The sequence below is a fragment of the Artemia franciscana genome, chromosome 12 (genome assembly GCF_032884065.1).
Source record: "Artemia franciscana chromosome 12, ASM3288406v1, whole genome shotgun sequence".
Lineage (NCBI taxonomy): Eukaryota > Metazoa > Arthropoda > Branchiopoda > Anostraca > Artemiidae > Artemia > Artemia franciscana.
In genome coordinates, this window is record NC_088874.1 from 26,890,928 (window position 1) to 26,905,529 (window position 14,602).

At 35.2% G+C, this 14,602-nt stretch overlaps 1 protein-coding gene across 2 annotated transcripts in view; it reads left to right on the forward strand.

Annotated features, from left to right (window-relative positions):
- Positions 1-14,602, forward strand: part of LOC136033931 (notchless protein homolog 1-like) — a 135,845-nt gene that overhangs the window by 62,844 nt on the left and 58,399 nt on the right. For both annotated transcript variants that reach the window (XM_065714947.1, XM_065714946.1), the window contains one exon: positions 5,390-5,535. In XM_065714947.1, coding sequence (XP_065571019.1) covers positions 5,398-5,535 — 138 coding nt within the window. In that variant the 5' untranslated portion in view covers positions 5,390-5,397. The remainder of the gene's footprint in view (positions 1-5,389; positions 5,536-14,602) is intronic.

A 14,602-nucleotide genomic window follows, 5' to 3' on the forward strand; every position in this document is an offset into this window, starting at 1 on the left:
CGAGTCCTGGTTGAACTTCGTTGAAGTAAGGATGCTAGAGCTGTTTTAAAAAGTTTTCAACATTATTAGTTTTAATTTTCACATTTTAATATAAGTTTATTTATATATTCATATTTTTTCTCTCTTTCTCGTATTGTGCTGAAGATGGCCCTTGGACATAGGGCCGAAATATTCAGAGAATTGATTTCCACTGTCTTGAAAAGATTTTCCCTATTGTTTCAACTTGTATTCGTTCGAAATCAACTAGTGATATTTCCCTATGTTTGTAGGATTACAGAAAGCTAGCGCTGTACTGAAAACACAAAAGCCAAGTATAAAAAAGAAGAATATTGATTTAGGAGTCAAAAGTAAATGCGTAGCCTCACAACACAAACTAATCTGTAACGCTTTTCATAGTCCTTCAGGAGCTGTGATATCAGTAGCTTTCAGCTTACAATAGTAAAACTGTTCAAAATAGGGATGAAACCTTTTTATTGACTGTGAATAGATATAAAATTATTTAACTGGATATTTCGAACACATATACAGTGTTCATCATCAGCAGTAAAACTCATCATCAGCAGAGTTTTACTGCTGATGATGAACACTGTATATGTGTTCGAAATATCCAGTTAAATAGTTTTATATCTATTCACTGTCAATAAAAAGGTTTCATCCCTATTTTGAACTGTTTTACTTTCGTCATGGAAAGGCAGTGTGGTCTTCGAAGTTATCTATTTTCAGCATACAATTGAAACTATCTCAAAAACATAGGCATAAAAATAATAAGTTTAAAGTCATTACGCAGCACATAAGATAATGGGTTGATTTATCAAGTAACATCTTGATCTTCTCGAAATGAAGAGCATATCAACCGTAATATGAACTCTGGAAATCCAGCTATTTCTCTCAATAAAACAGAGAATTTTAAGTTGTGATACAAATTCTAAAATGATGCCAAATTGAACGAAAAAATAAACAAAGCAACAATCAAAAAATGCTTCACTATTATCATATTAAAAGTGTCCTTAAAAGGTCGTACCAAAATTCCTATATTGTTTTGCTTTTTCAGTAAAGCGCTAGTTTTCTGAAACCCTGCAAACATAGGGAAATATTACCAGTTGATTTATTTACTTAGTTTTATTGATACATTTTAGATAGGCTATGAAGTAGTAATTTTTGTTCGTTTTAAGTTTCAACTTCGCTCTTTACTTCCCTCGAAAAACTTTGTTTTTTTTTAGATTAATTTTATTTAAGATCAAACCACGATAAAATTTTACTAATAACGAGGTTTAACTTGCACTAATTTTATCCAGTCAGAGTTTTCATGGAATTTTTCTGGTTGACTGGAAAATTCTGATTAGCTCAAATTAGCCTTTAATAAATCTCAGCATTAGTTCAATCTCATTGCGATCCAATGTTTAGTAGATTTATAATCGAATGTGACAAGATCCAAAGTGCTGCCAGTGACCCTTTAAGTGGTTTTCAAGCACTTCATCCTTCGGTTTTTAAGTAAAAATTCGAAGCAGTTCTTTACAAAGACTAAAACACAAGACTTGTCAGGTAAGTAGATATCGTAAACGTGAGTTATGGACACCACTTTCGCAACTATTCCAAGAACAGCAAACCTGTTCTTAATTCGTTTTACTTGAACTCAACCAGTTTTACCTGTTTTGTTCCATACTTTAGCAGCTGTTAACCCGTTTTATAAGTGGTATAATACATTTTAAAATCATAAACACGAATAAATTTCTAAAAATATAACTAAGATTCCATTTTGTATTCTGGTAGAATATCCTGGCACCACTGTCAGTACATTTGATACAAACAGAGATTTTGTTTTTCTGTTGCCCAAGGGCTTAGCTATAAAAGTTGTACTCAGGCAGTAATTTAGCCAAAAAGTTGGAGGGAGAACCAAGGCTGTACTCACGGGGGCTAGGGGGTTTGAACCCTCCCCCCTGAAATATTTGCCAGACTCGTGAAAACGTAACAAAATGAATATAAACAAATTTACGATGTGTTTTACTTTTTTTTATAACCCTCCACCCCGAAAAAAAAAATCCTGGATACGTTCTTGAGAAGAGCCTTTTGCTACCCCATCGGTGTCATACTATCAGGGTAGGAAACTTAACAAACCGGACCAGAGCTAATTACATGGGCGACTATAGTCGATCAGCCCAGACCAAAATGAGTTGTCAGGCTTGGAATATTTTAATCAGCTTTTCATATTTCTGGAAATTTTTGCTCGTTGTAAGTTTGCTTGAATATGCTGCTTGTTTCAATTGTGTTGCGAGAGCAACACTTTGGTTTTGTCCCGGTTTTTTTTTTTGTTTTTTATTTTTTTTCCTATGCCGCCGATCTCAGCTTATTCCTGGAAACTGGTAAGGGTCTATCCTGTGCGGTTTTTACGGAAAGTGTGGACCTCAGGCCGGATTGATGAATATGACATTACATTTTGGAAAGCTCCGTAGAACTCTTGCCTGGGGCCAAAAAGGATGGTTTTTGCTTGTCCTCGAGCCAGAGCATATGGTGTGCGAAGTGAAGTGGAGTTATATAGCCTGTGTCAGAGAGGAGTATCTGAAGTTGTGCAGCCAAGCTTTCGTTTCATCAAACCATGTTTCTGCTTTCGAGTGGAAAGCTCCGTTCTAGCAGGCAAGCAGGCAGGCACCAGTTTCAAATTGAAGATGGACTAAAATCTATAAGTGTTAAATATATGCGGTAGTTCCCCGGCCCCACAGCCAATATATCTTCTTTGAGTGATAAATAGAAAAATTTACAGAAACAAAAAAGTGCGATTTTCCCACGGGTCCGAAAGTGCTGCCATCTATTGTTTCTAGCCATTTCTGTTCGTGATTTCAGCTGACTTTACCATTCTTTTTTTTTCTACTTGGGATTGCAATAGAGAAATGGTATCAGATATACCTCTTAAACTTTAAAAGTTCTCTCATTGCTAAAGAAATTAGATCCTTTGCTCCTTTCTAAGTGGTGGTGTTAGAAAGTTGGCCTCCGGCAAAAAAGTCAACTTTTGAACTAAGACAGATAGAATTTTTTTTCCAATGACAATCGATAGACCTTGATGAGCTGATCAAAGTATATGTCATCCATTTTTTGTTACAAAAATTCCTTCATGACATACACCAGTTTGAAAGTTTCAAGGGGTTGACAACTTCAGTGGTAAGGTACACACTTGAACCAAAAATAGGCCGATACCAATTGTGAGATATGTAGGGTACTTCCAAGCAACAGTCGATTATTAGCTTATAATCATCTTTGACAATGAGGGGTTTGCAACTTTTGCTGATTGGTGTACCTATTATCTGTTTCTGGTGTAATTGATGGTAAGAACAACTTGGTTCCCGATTGTAAGACATGTAGGGGAGTTGTAAGTAATAATCGGCTGTTAGGCTACAATGACTTCAGCGACAAGGGGTTTGGAACTTTTGCTAGTTGGTGTACCCATTATTTGTTTCCGGTGAACTTGGATGTATATCCCGGGAGAGGGACTTGTAAGTAAGAATCGGTTGCTAGAGGAGGCTCACGAGGGGCTACAAATTTGTGCAAATTGGTGCACATCTATGGAATCAGGGACCCATAAATTTCCTGTAATGACTCGCCATCCAATAATAAGCTATCCTGGATGGCGAGTCATTACAGGAAATTTATGGGTCCCTGATGGTATTTTGATCCTAAAAAGTTACAGATAGCTTTATAATACCAACTAGATTACATAAGATAATGTTCCAAGTTTCCATCCGTCACGATGTCTACGATTGAAAAGGATAAAGTTCAACCGGCTGCAAAGTGACATTTAGGGGCCTAGTAAGTAATAATCGGCTGTTAGTGTGGACCTCGGGCCGGATTGATGAATATGACATTATATTTTGGAAAGCTCCGTACGACTCTTGCCTGGGGCCAAAAAGGATGGTTTTTGCTTGTCCTCGAGCCAGAGCCTATGGTGTGCAAAGGATAAAGTTCAACTGGCTGCAAAGTCAATTTAGTTCTTCCAATATTTTTTTTTTTTTCAACCCTGAGGAAAAGCCTTTGATCATCTGATTACTGATTGTGTTATTCTTTGTCTCTCACGGAAGAGGGACTTGTAAGCAAGAATGGGTTGCTAGAGGAGGTTCATGAGGGGCTACAAATTTGTGCAAATTGGTGCACATCTATGGTATTTGATCCTGAAAAGTTACGGATAGCTTTATAATACCAACTAGATTATATAAGATAATGTTCCAAGTTTCCATCCGTCACGATGTCTACGATTGAAAAGGATAAAGTTCAATTGGCTGCAAACTCAATTTAGTCCCTTTTTCCGATATTCTTTTGCTGTTGTTTTTTCAACGCTGAAGAATTTGATCATGTGATTACTGATTGTGTTCTTCTTTGAATATGCCGTTTTGAAAGCTTTGATAGTTTTGACAACTTCAGCATTTAACCGATAGCGAAGAAACAAAACCAAAGTGTTGCTCTCGCAACACTTTAATCGGCAAAGCCGGACAAAGGTTGCCGCAACACTTCACGTTGCCAAGGCAACGTAGGTCTAGTTTTCGTTTGCTTTGGGTTTCATTTATTTGCTCGAGATAATTCACATTCATTTTGAGGTCGACTTTTTATATAACTTTGTTTCTACTAGTCTCATGCTTCTGTTTCCCTGATTAACGTTTTTTTTTTTGGAAAACGTGTTTCAAGCGTTTAAATGTGCAACTCCCTCTAAAAAGTGCACAAACAGTACAAATACTTTGCTCATTGCTTAATAACTGTAAAATAAATACTGTTCATTGTTGCAAATACTTTAATATCACTCATTACTTTTCTTTGAAAAACTTTATGTGCAACTGCCTCAAAAAAGCATCCAAATGGGCAAAGTGCATCCCATCTTACAATTCTACGTAGGAACTGATTTTGTCAATGCATAAAGCACCTGCTTTTTCAATTCGTTTTCTTACTCTTATTTTGGAGAAAAGAATATAAAACCCACTGATTATGAAAAGTCAATCCAAAATAGGTAGATATAGTTGCCTGGAAAGACGAAAAACGCTTTATGCTGAAATAGCCTCAAGAAACTCGTGAACTCTTAAGCCTGAAGGATAATTTAAAATGGTAGGACATACCGACTGCAGTACATCTTCATGATTACTGGTGACTGTTTTTCGACGCTCTGTAGCACGTCAGAAAATAATTAATTATGATAATTATTTGTTTTTTTTTTTTCTTTATTTTGATCTGATTTCAATATGCATACATCGTTAAAAACAGGATATGAAATAACTGTTTAAGTTTGTTGCAAAAAATCGCATTAGTGTCTACAGATGTTTTTTCGTAAGTATTCTTCTGCCTGATTTCACATGGTTTGGACACTTTCCGCAAAATGTGTCCTAATACTTTATACTTATTGAACCTACTTTTTCAGGTGTTAAAATGGGGTCAGAAGATAAAGTACATCTTTTGGCACAATTTAAATCTGAAACAGGAGATATGGTAGGAAGCCCGTTTGACTTACCAGTGGATATTTCAGTCCAAGGTCTTCAAATGATATGCAACGCCTTACTCCAAAAGGTTCGTGGAAAAAACTTATTTCTTGGTTTGTCGTCTTCAAGTCCTAGCAAAAAAAAAAGGAATTGTCTCTGATTATATCCAAAATATGCTTGAAAACTGGGCGACTAGATGTTTTATCTATGGTCTTTTCTAATCTTTGTAACGATCATTATCCTTTGTTCTGAATGAGGACGGTGGGGAAAAGCGCTATTTTTTATTTACTTTTGCACCTGTTCAAGCCTTTTCAACTTAATATCCTTATAAAACAGAACCCCACTGTTGGTCTCTTTTTGTTTTGCTTTTTTTTTTTTTTTTTTTTTGTATTAGAAACTAAGAAAAAGTACAACCATTAAAAAAAAAAAAAAAATAGAGCTGAAAGCAGGATCGAATCATATTTTTCGTACAGCTTACTCTTTGAGATGCGGTCAGTCAGTCGGGTATCCGAAACAATCCGTAGACAATTTCCCTGGAAAACATCTTGCGAACCTTCCTCCGTTTTTCGGAGCACCCATTCTTCAGAACCATACTTGACCGCCGTCATCGCTGTTGCTTCCAATATTCTGCTTATGCTGGTTCGCAGACTTATCTGCCTTCCTATTCTTCCAGACTTTTTTCAATTGCAAAAAAAAACCGAACCTTTGCTATTCTACTTTTAACATCTCCACTGCGCTTTACTAATAACATTACCTAGATAAGTGAAGCTATCCACTTGATCGGTCGTCTTGCTACCCAACGTCACCTCTTCACCTTCACTTATTCCTAGTCTTAACGCCTCAGGTATCGAGAATAATGCTAGAAAGCACTATTCTATAGTGCTTCTCTGTATGGTGATATTATAATGCTACTGTATATTCTTCTGTAAAATCAAACAGTTTGTGGTAACGAACTGTACTAAGGAGCGACCATGGAAACGATCGCTTTTCCTCCTCAACGCCCCGCTCTTTACGCTAAAGTTTCTTGCTGTTTTAAAAACAGAGTTAAGAGAAGGAGTCAAACTTTAGCGTAAAGAGTGAGGCGTTGAGGAGGAAAAGCCCCTTTCATATACGGAGTAATTTCTGTTCGTTTTAAGTTTTAATGTTGCTCCTTACTTTCATTTAAAAAAACTGTTTTTTTTTTTTTTATTTAATATACAGAAGAATAGACTACTGTCTTTGAAGGTAAGCTGTGTTGTGACTTCCTTGGTGAGTTTTTCGTACGATTACATCCAATCTACTATCTCAGAGGAACTTTCTTTCCTCATCTCATCTCTGATGGAACTAGTGACTAAGTTTGTAATTAGGTTTTATAACTTCTGTGGTGGAGCTATTCCAAAAAGTCATTAGTTGATTGCTTCAGGTTAAGGTTCAACACATGCATACAGACTACTGTTTCACCTTGGCAAAGGACTAGTAGTAGGATTTGTCCCGATTCACCTTGACAAAGGCAAATGACTAGTATCACCACTCGAGTACTGAGTGGCAACAGCTGAGGTACGCCTATCGTCCTTATGTTATGAAACAAATAATGCGTTTCTTCCTACAGGTATTAAGCTATTTTGCGTTTAGGCACCTTGGGAAGAAACAAAACCCGACCCTGGCGTCATTATGATTCAACTATCGTATATTATGTAATCTTTGCTAGATAGAGGTACCAGGGATCTGAGGGATATTAGATTAATTGATCAAGGAAGGACATATTTTAAACCTGGGAATCTTAGGACTCCAGGAAAGTACGAGCTACGTATGCAAAGGTATTTCTTCAAAATGCGTTTGATCTAAGTTTCTGCGGTAGCTAGCAGCCTAGTAAAAGAAGATCATACATACCCCATAGTAAAACCTACAATACCCCATAACTCCTAAAAATAGTGTCATCAAAACAAGAAGTACACTTTTAGAACCGCCTTGTCTGAAACCCTTTTTTAGGAAACTTGCCGTCCCTTTGCTTCAACAACCAGGAAAATCTATTGGCTTTAAAAACAAGAAAAGTGGCTGGAACCACGATATCCTGCATCGAACGCATCTTTTTCTTTTTCATTTTTTTTCTCTCTCTGCAGCTAGCGGGGCACTGGAACATTTAATGGCTCATTTGTTTAATGGCTCATTTTAAGGGAAGTTGATGTATTTAAAAACCTTTTGTAGTTAACAAAAATAATTTTTTTAAAGAATCAATTTCTACTAAAAACTACATTTTTATAGAACACTGGAGTAGCAAATGTTGTAAACATCATCTTGCATACGAATATCAAAATAGGATTTTCCAGATTATGAAAAGTGTGTAAAATGCAATAATTTTCTTAGGGTTTTGACAGAAAACTGATTTGTCAATTGAAACAAGAATAATTCCTGAAATTTTAAATAAACTAGAATAGTATTATTTATACAAGCAATCATAATTTAGAATAAAAATTCCAAGTAAATGGCGCTAGTACTTACGACGAAAAGAAAAAAGAAGAAAAAAAAACACGAGAGTATAACTTACTAAAGAGTGACATGTAAAAAGGAACGAAGGAGTTGGCCAAACGGTTTAATCTTGAAGTAGGCAACTGCAGTCTCACTATGTTAGCTAACCTTGTGTTTATTTTATTCCTCATAACTGGTGGTAAAATCTCTCTATATTTTTCACTGCTAAGAAGAAATTTGCTAAATCTACAGAGCAAACCCAATGGACGCTCCTGAAGGGACGGTAGTAATAGGACAGAGACTGCCGATTCATAGCTTACATATGCGTCTGAAGGAATAACTTCAAAGGTTTTTTTTTTGTAGTGACTCAAGCTGAGGTAACTTGTGTTGTTAACTTGAGGGCCCCATAAGCATTGAACCATTTGCCTTTTTTTAGTGAATGTATCATCATGAGTATTAAACGAGCAGTCAACACTAAATGTGACACCAAGAATTACAGCTGAAGATACACAAGGATACAGTGGAGGAAGACTGACAAAGTCCCTCTTAAGACGATTAAAGCGAGGGGTTTTGGTTTTTCTTTCGTTTATTTGAAGGTTGTTGTGACTACATCGGTCTTTAAAGTCGTTCATTATTCCATCATTGAATTGGGGATCCGCCTTGGAGTTTTCAATGAGATACATCAGAAGAACTGATAGGTCGTCTACGCGCTTAAACATGTCATCAAGCTCAGAAAGGACAAAGTTTCTAACTGCTAAAAACGACAGCGCTGCAAGTTTTGTGCCTTGTGGAGCACCTCACATGAGCTGAGCCCATTCGGAGTTTGTGTCTCCACGGAAAAGGCTGTACACGCACTGGAAACGGTCTTGCAAAAAATCACTTACTAAAAGGAGAATATGCTTGTGTGCACCCATTGCGCGTAAATTTTGTAACAGCTATGATATCGCGAATAAGGCAAAGGCTTTTCGATAATCCACTATGAGAGGATAGACAATCGCACTTCCTCGGTCAAGCCACTCGATAACAAAGTGATCCGTTCTCACTAAGTAGACAGTTGTGTTGCTTCCGTTCAAGCATCCGTACTGATATGGGTCAAGAAAAGGAGAAACCTGTGACATCAGTTCGCGGTACATAAAGTTTATGCCACCTTAAATAGGTTCGGTGTTGTTGAGATAGGTCGGATTTGGTTGCAAGATTTGGGATCCTTCACTTTAATTATAACGCGAACGTACGTTCTCTTTCAAGCACTTGGGAACACTTGCACTTGGAAACACGGGTTAATAATGGGGGAGAGTGACTTTGCATGGAAAATAGCGAATTCACGTAACAACTTTAAAGGAAGCTCGCCATGGTAGAACGCACAGTTCCTATTCATTTTTGAAGTTCCTTGTAAACACCAAACTCAGAAATTTCACCTGCATTATCAGTCTCTGTTTTAGTAATGAGAGACTTGATTTCTGAACTTGTGATTGACGGAAAGGTGGTACAGATGCCAACAAAAAAAAACAAAAAAAAACAGTTTACTTCCGTAGCCGATAAAAAGGTACCATTTTCTTTCAATAGCCTCTGGTCACTGTGTGTCGTTTTACCAGCAAGTCTTTTTGCTGACACGAATGCCATTTTTATTTCATCTCTCAGTTCAACGTTATAATTGTCTCCTGGGGCCAAACTTATTTTGGCTTTTTATAAGTCTTTTTTAAGACCTGTTGCTGACTTTTCCAGCCTCTTTGATGCTGGGCTACCTTAACCTCACTTGGCAAGCTATACCATTACTACTACTAGCAACTCACTGCAGCAACGAGCCACTTGATGCCAACACAGCTACGCATTATATATATATATATATACGATATATATACGCATATATATATATATATATATATATATATATATATATATATATATATATATATATATATATATATATATATATATATATATATATATGACTGCCTGTCCATGGATTATTCTTTATGGTTGATTGTGTGTGGCTATGCTGTTTGACCTATGTGATTGTATGGATGAGTAGGGTTAAGGCTTCATTCAAGTGCTGGTCTATATTAATCACTAATTTAGGAAAACAGTCTTCCTTTTCTCCTTCTGTCTCTCTCTTTTTTTTGTGTTTGTGTTTGTGCATATATATATATATATATATATATATATATATATATATATATATATATATATATATATATATTTATATATATATATATATATATATATATATATACATATATATATATATATATATTATATATATATTTATATTTAGAAACGTTCCTTGTTTAAGCAACTGGTCCTTAGTTAGAGTATCTAAGACATAGAACAGACATGATCTGCCTTTTATTTTTTTTGGAAGGTTTTATCCTTATTAAGAAAAATTGTATTTCGAAGTTCCTTTCAAATCAAATTTCCGAGATTTTCTAAAGATGTAGTTTTCTGAAGGTGAGTGTATGGAGATATTATCCTCTCGATGGTATCCTTTCCTCCGAAACACGGACCCAAAAAGGGCAAAAAATTTCATCGTCCGATTGGTTTTAAACTTTCAAGCATTGGTTTTGGGTTAATGGAACGACACATTTTCGTTGGGAGAAAGGGATGCTTTTGGCTGATTCTCTTGTTCTATGGATGAATAGATGGATCCTAAAACGAACAGAAATTAAAATGAAAAATCAAATCAAACTGAAGATGTACAGAAATTACCACAAATTCAAGTTGGGCCGCTATAAACCTTTATCGTTTAAAGGCCAGTCTCTTGCGCTTTACTTTCAACGATTCATATTTTGAACAGTGTTTTTATTTTACCGAACATCATCAACAACACAACAACAAAATGAAATCGGAAGGCTATTGAAGGCTTAAAAATACGAGGTATCACATGGAAGAGTGGGGCTATTCCTTCCCTCTCAGACCTTCTAAAAGGCTTGAATGTTATTCATAATCTACTAAAAGACATGTATTGTGAACAGTGAAGTTTTTATTTGTTAAAACATGAACAACAAAAAGTCATGATCATAATCAAGATATCAGAAAAAAAGCAAATCTTAGAATAGTTTTATTTGTTTGTTTTAGTTTAATTTTACTATTTTAAAAAAACACTTCCTTTTTATCACAACTTTTTCTTTGATTCTGTTTCATCCGAACATACAGGAAATTGATACCTCAATAAAGTCTATGAAAGTAGTATCGGTAATTTATGAAGTATTCTGTTCAGTCAGTTGCAACACTATTATAGATGCGTAAATTCATGCATTATATATTCTCTGCCTCCCTCCATTCAACTGTTACGCTTTTGACCTTCATTAAAGGCTCCTGCTTCACCTATGCAAGATTATTTTTATCTGGGAGTCTGAATGTACCTCCCTGGACATGTTTTCGTAGATAACTTGTTGCATAATATGAAAAAGAAGTAGAATTGTTTTCGAACAGAGTAGTACAAATCAGCTGAACCAGTGTTATAGTGTCATCTGAGATAGCACTAAGAAACTTTAGCGTAAAGAGCGGGGCATTGAGGAGGAAAAGCCCCTTTCATATACGGAGTAATTTCTGTTCGTTTTAGGTAGGTAGGTAGGTAGGTAAGTTTTATTTTATCCACAATACAAACATAAATAAAAAAATGACAACACTAATAAATTGTTGCAGCAAAAAGAAAGTCCTAAGGACTTGTGCTGCAATTTCATATTATGATTTACATCTTATAAATAAATATCTAAACATAACATCTCATGATTAACCACCTAGCCTATCTTATATATAAAAAATAACAACACATACACATGAACAAAATACAACAAAATAATCATATTAAATATCATTTACCGGTATTCAGTCCCCACCCCACATCAATAAACTGCAAAAAAAAAGACATCAAAAACCTTCTGCCCTTCAAAACCTATTACTTAAATAACACATTTTCAATTTATTTTTAAACCCATATAAAGTGATAGACTCCCTGATGCCAGCCGGCAAACTATTCCAAACAGAAGGCCCCAGATTCCGAACCACATATGATGATCGAACTGTTTTTCTTTGTTCATGGCTTAAAAGTTGTGAATTTCTTGTATCATAATTATGGTACTCCTGATTCATGGAAAAATAATCATGAAAATACTCAGGGCATATATGTTTCATGCTCTGGAACACAAAAATTGATGCCTGGTAGTCACGAATCTGACCAACATTTAAGACATTACACCGGGAAAAGCTAGCAGTAGTTTCGGATTCAACCTGCTCTTTTATGTCCGCAATCAATCGAATGCTTTTATTTTGCAAAATCTGGATCCTTTTATAATTAGAGAAGAAATTACTAGCCCAATGAACACAACCATAATCTATATAAGGATGAACAAGGGAAAAATAAATGATTTTTAAAATCTTGAACGGAAAAGTTTTTTTTACACGTCTCAAAATTCCTAGACCCCTAGCCATTTTAGCACCAATAACACTGCAATGCTTTTTCCAACTAATATTATTATCTAAATAAAACCCCAAATACCTAAGTTCAAAAACTTGTTTAATGGGTAAATGTCCAAAAAAAATGTTATTATTATCATTAAGTAACCTACCTGTTCTACTAAATATAATGTAATTTGTTTTAGATGCATTAACTGCTAGGGAACTACCTATTGTAAAACTGCGCAAACGTTCAAGTGCCAAATTAGCCTTATGTGCAACCTGCACCAAACAACTACCAATTACTGTTATCGCAGTGTCGTCCGCGAAAGAGGTCAGCGCTTCAACTCCAACATGTGAAGCCAACGAATTAACATAAATAAGATAAAGTAGAGGTCCCAGCACGGAACCTTGAGGCACTCCACACTTAACACCGAACTCTCTGCTTGATATATCTGATAAAGCAACTTTGATAGTCCGGCCATGCAAATACGATGAAAACCACTTTACACAAGTACTACCTAACCCAAGCCCACTTAGTCTACTAAGAAGAGTATTAAAATCAACAGTGTCAAAAGCCTTACGGAAATCTACAAAAACAGTTAAAGGAATCATATTATTTTCAAATGCATTATCAACAAAACTTAAAAGATGGTGTACTGCATGACTAGTGGAATGTTTACTTCTGAAACCAAACTGTCCATTATACAAAATTTTCTTCGAATCCAAAAAATCATACAATCGTTTATAAATAACTTTTTCATAAATTTTACTAAATAAAGGTAAAATGGAAATTGGTCGCCAGTTACAGGGTTCTGAGGGGTCCCCACCTTTATGTAAAGGTATGATTTTAGATTGTTTCAGTTCCGACGGGAAATGCCCTTTAACCATTGAGAGATTAATTAAATGAACCAGTACCGGTAAAAGATACACCGACACATAATTAAAAGCCTTTAGGTTCAATCCATCTACACCAGAAGAATTTGATTTAAGGCTACAAACAATTTTTTCAACTTCTTCTACATTACATGGTACAAATTCAAACCCATTCTGCATGCTTGAAGGATTTACCTTAATGTTGACGGCACAACTACCTCTAGACACTTCATTCTGTATAACACTACCAATTTTCGAAAAATAATCACCCATGTAATTTGCTATTTCCAATTTATCATGAATAATTCTATTACTAGTTTTTAAATTGGTTATACACATATCTTTTTTTTCACATCCTATCACTTCACGGACAATTCCCCAAGTATCTTTTATATTACCTTCCTTAATCTTCAAACGGTTTAAATAATACTCATTCTTTGCATTTCTTTTTGAATTATTTACATAATTTCTCAACTCTTTAAACTCATTTAAAATCATTTCAGATGGATTATCAAGATATTGACAATACAACTTATTTCTTTGTCTTATTAAACTCAAAATTTCATCATTTATCCACGGCTTTCTCGGTTTAGCTTTCTTGCAATTAATTTTATTCAATGGGCAATTTTTCTCAAACACAGGGTAAAGAATATCTGAAAAAATGTTAAAAGCTTTTGAAGCATCATCCTTTTCATTGTAAACCACCTCCTAATCCAACGAACTAACTTCATTTTTAAATTTAGCCAGATTAACTTCTTTCATGTCACGCCGAAGAATCTTGTTTTTTCTTTTAATTTTACAATGTGATAACTTCTGCAACAAACAAAGAAGCGGTAAGTGGTCCGAACCAGAATGGATTAATACATCACACATGCTATCTTCCACCATAACTTCAGTGACGAAAACATTATCAATCAAAGTTGCAGAATGGTCTGTTAATCGGGATGGGATAGAATTTAATGGGAAAAGACCAAATGAAAGCATGACATTAAGGAAATCCAAATTTTTGGCTTGAAAATCTAATAAATCAAAATTAAAATCACCTATGATTACAATTTTATCAAAATTTCGATTTATTTCAGATATTAAAATTTCAATTTCCTCTAGGAAAAAATCCGGACTAGCACCAGGGGGTCTATACACCGATGAAATAAGAAGTGGATTATTATTACTTGTCACTATTTCAATAGCAAAAGTTTCAATCTTACCTTCAATCCATAAAGATAAATCTTCCCTTACTTTAAATTTTATATCATCCTTGATTATGAATGCTAAACCTCCCCTTCCCATCAATGACCGGTTCTTGGAAATAAGTGTGTAACCTGGAAAATTAAACAACGAAGCAGGACATTGTTCACTAATAAATGATTCACAAATACCTATCACTTGCACCTCACTGTTAAGTTTATTAATTATATCAACTACATCTTCATGTGAAGTAG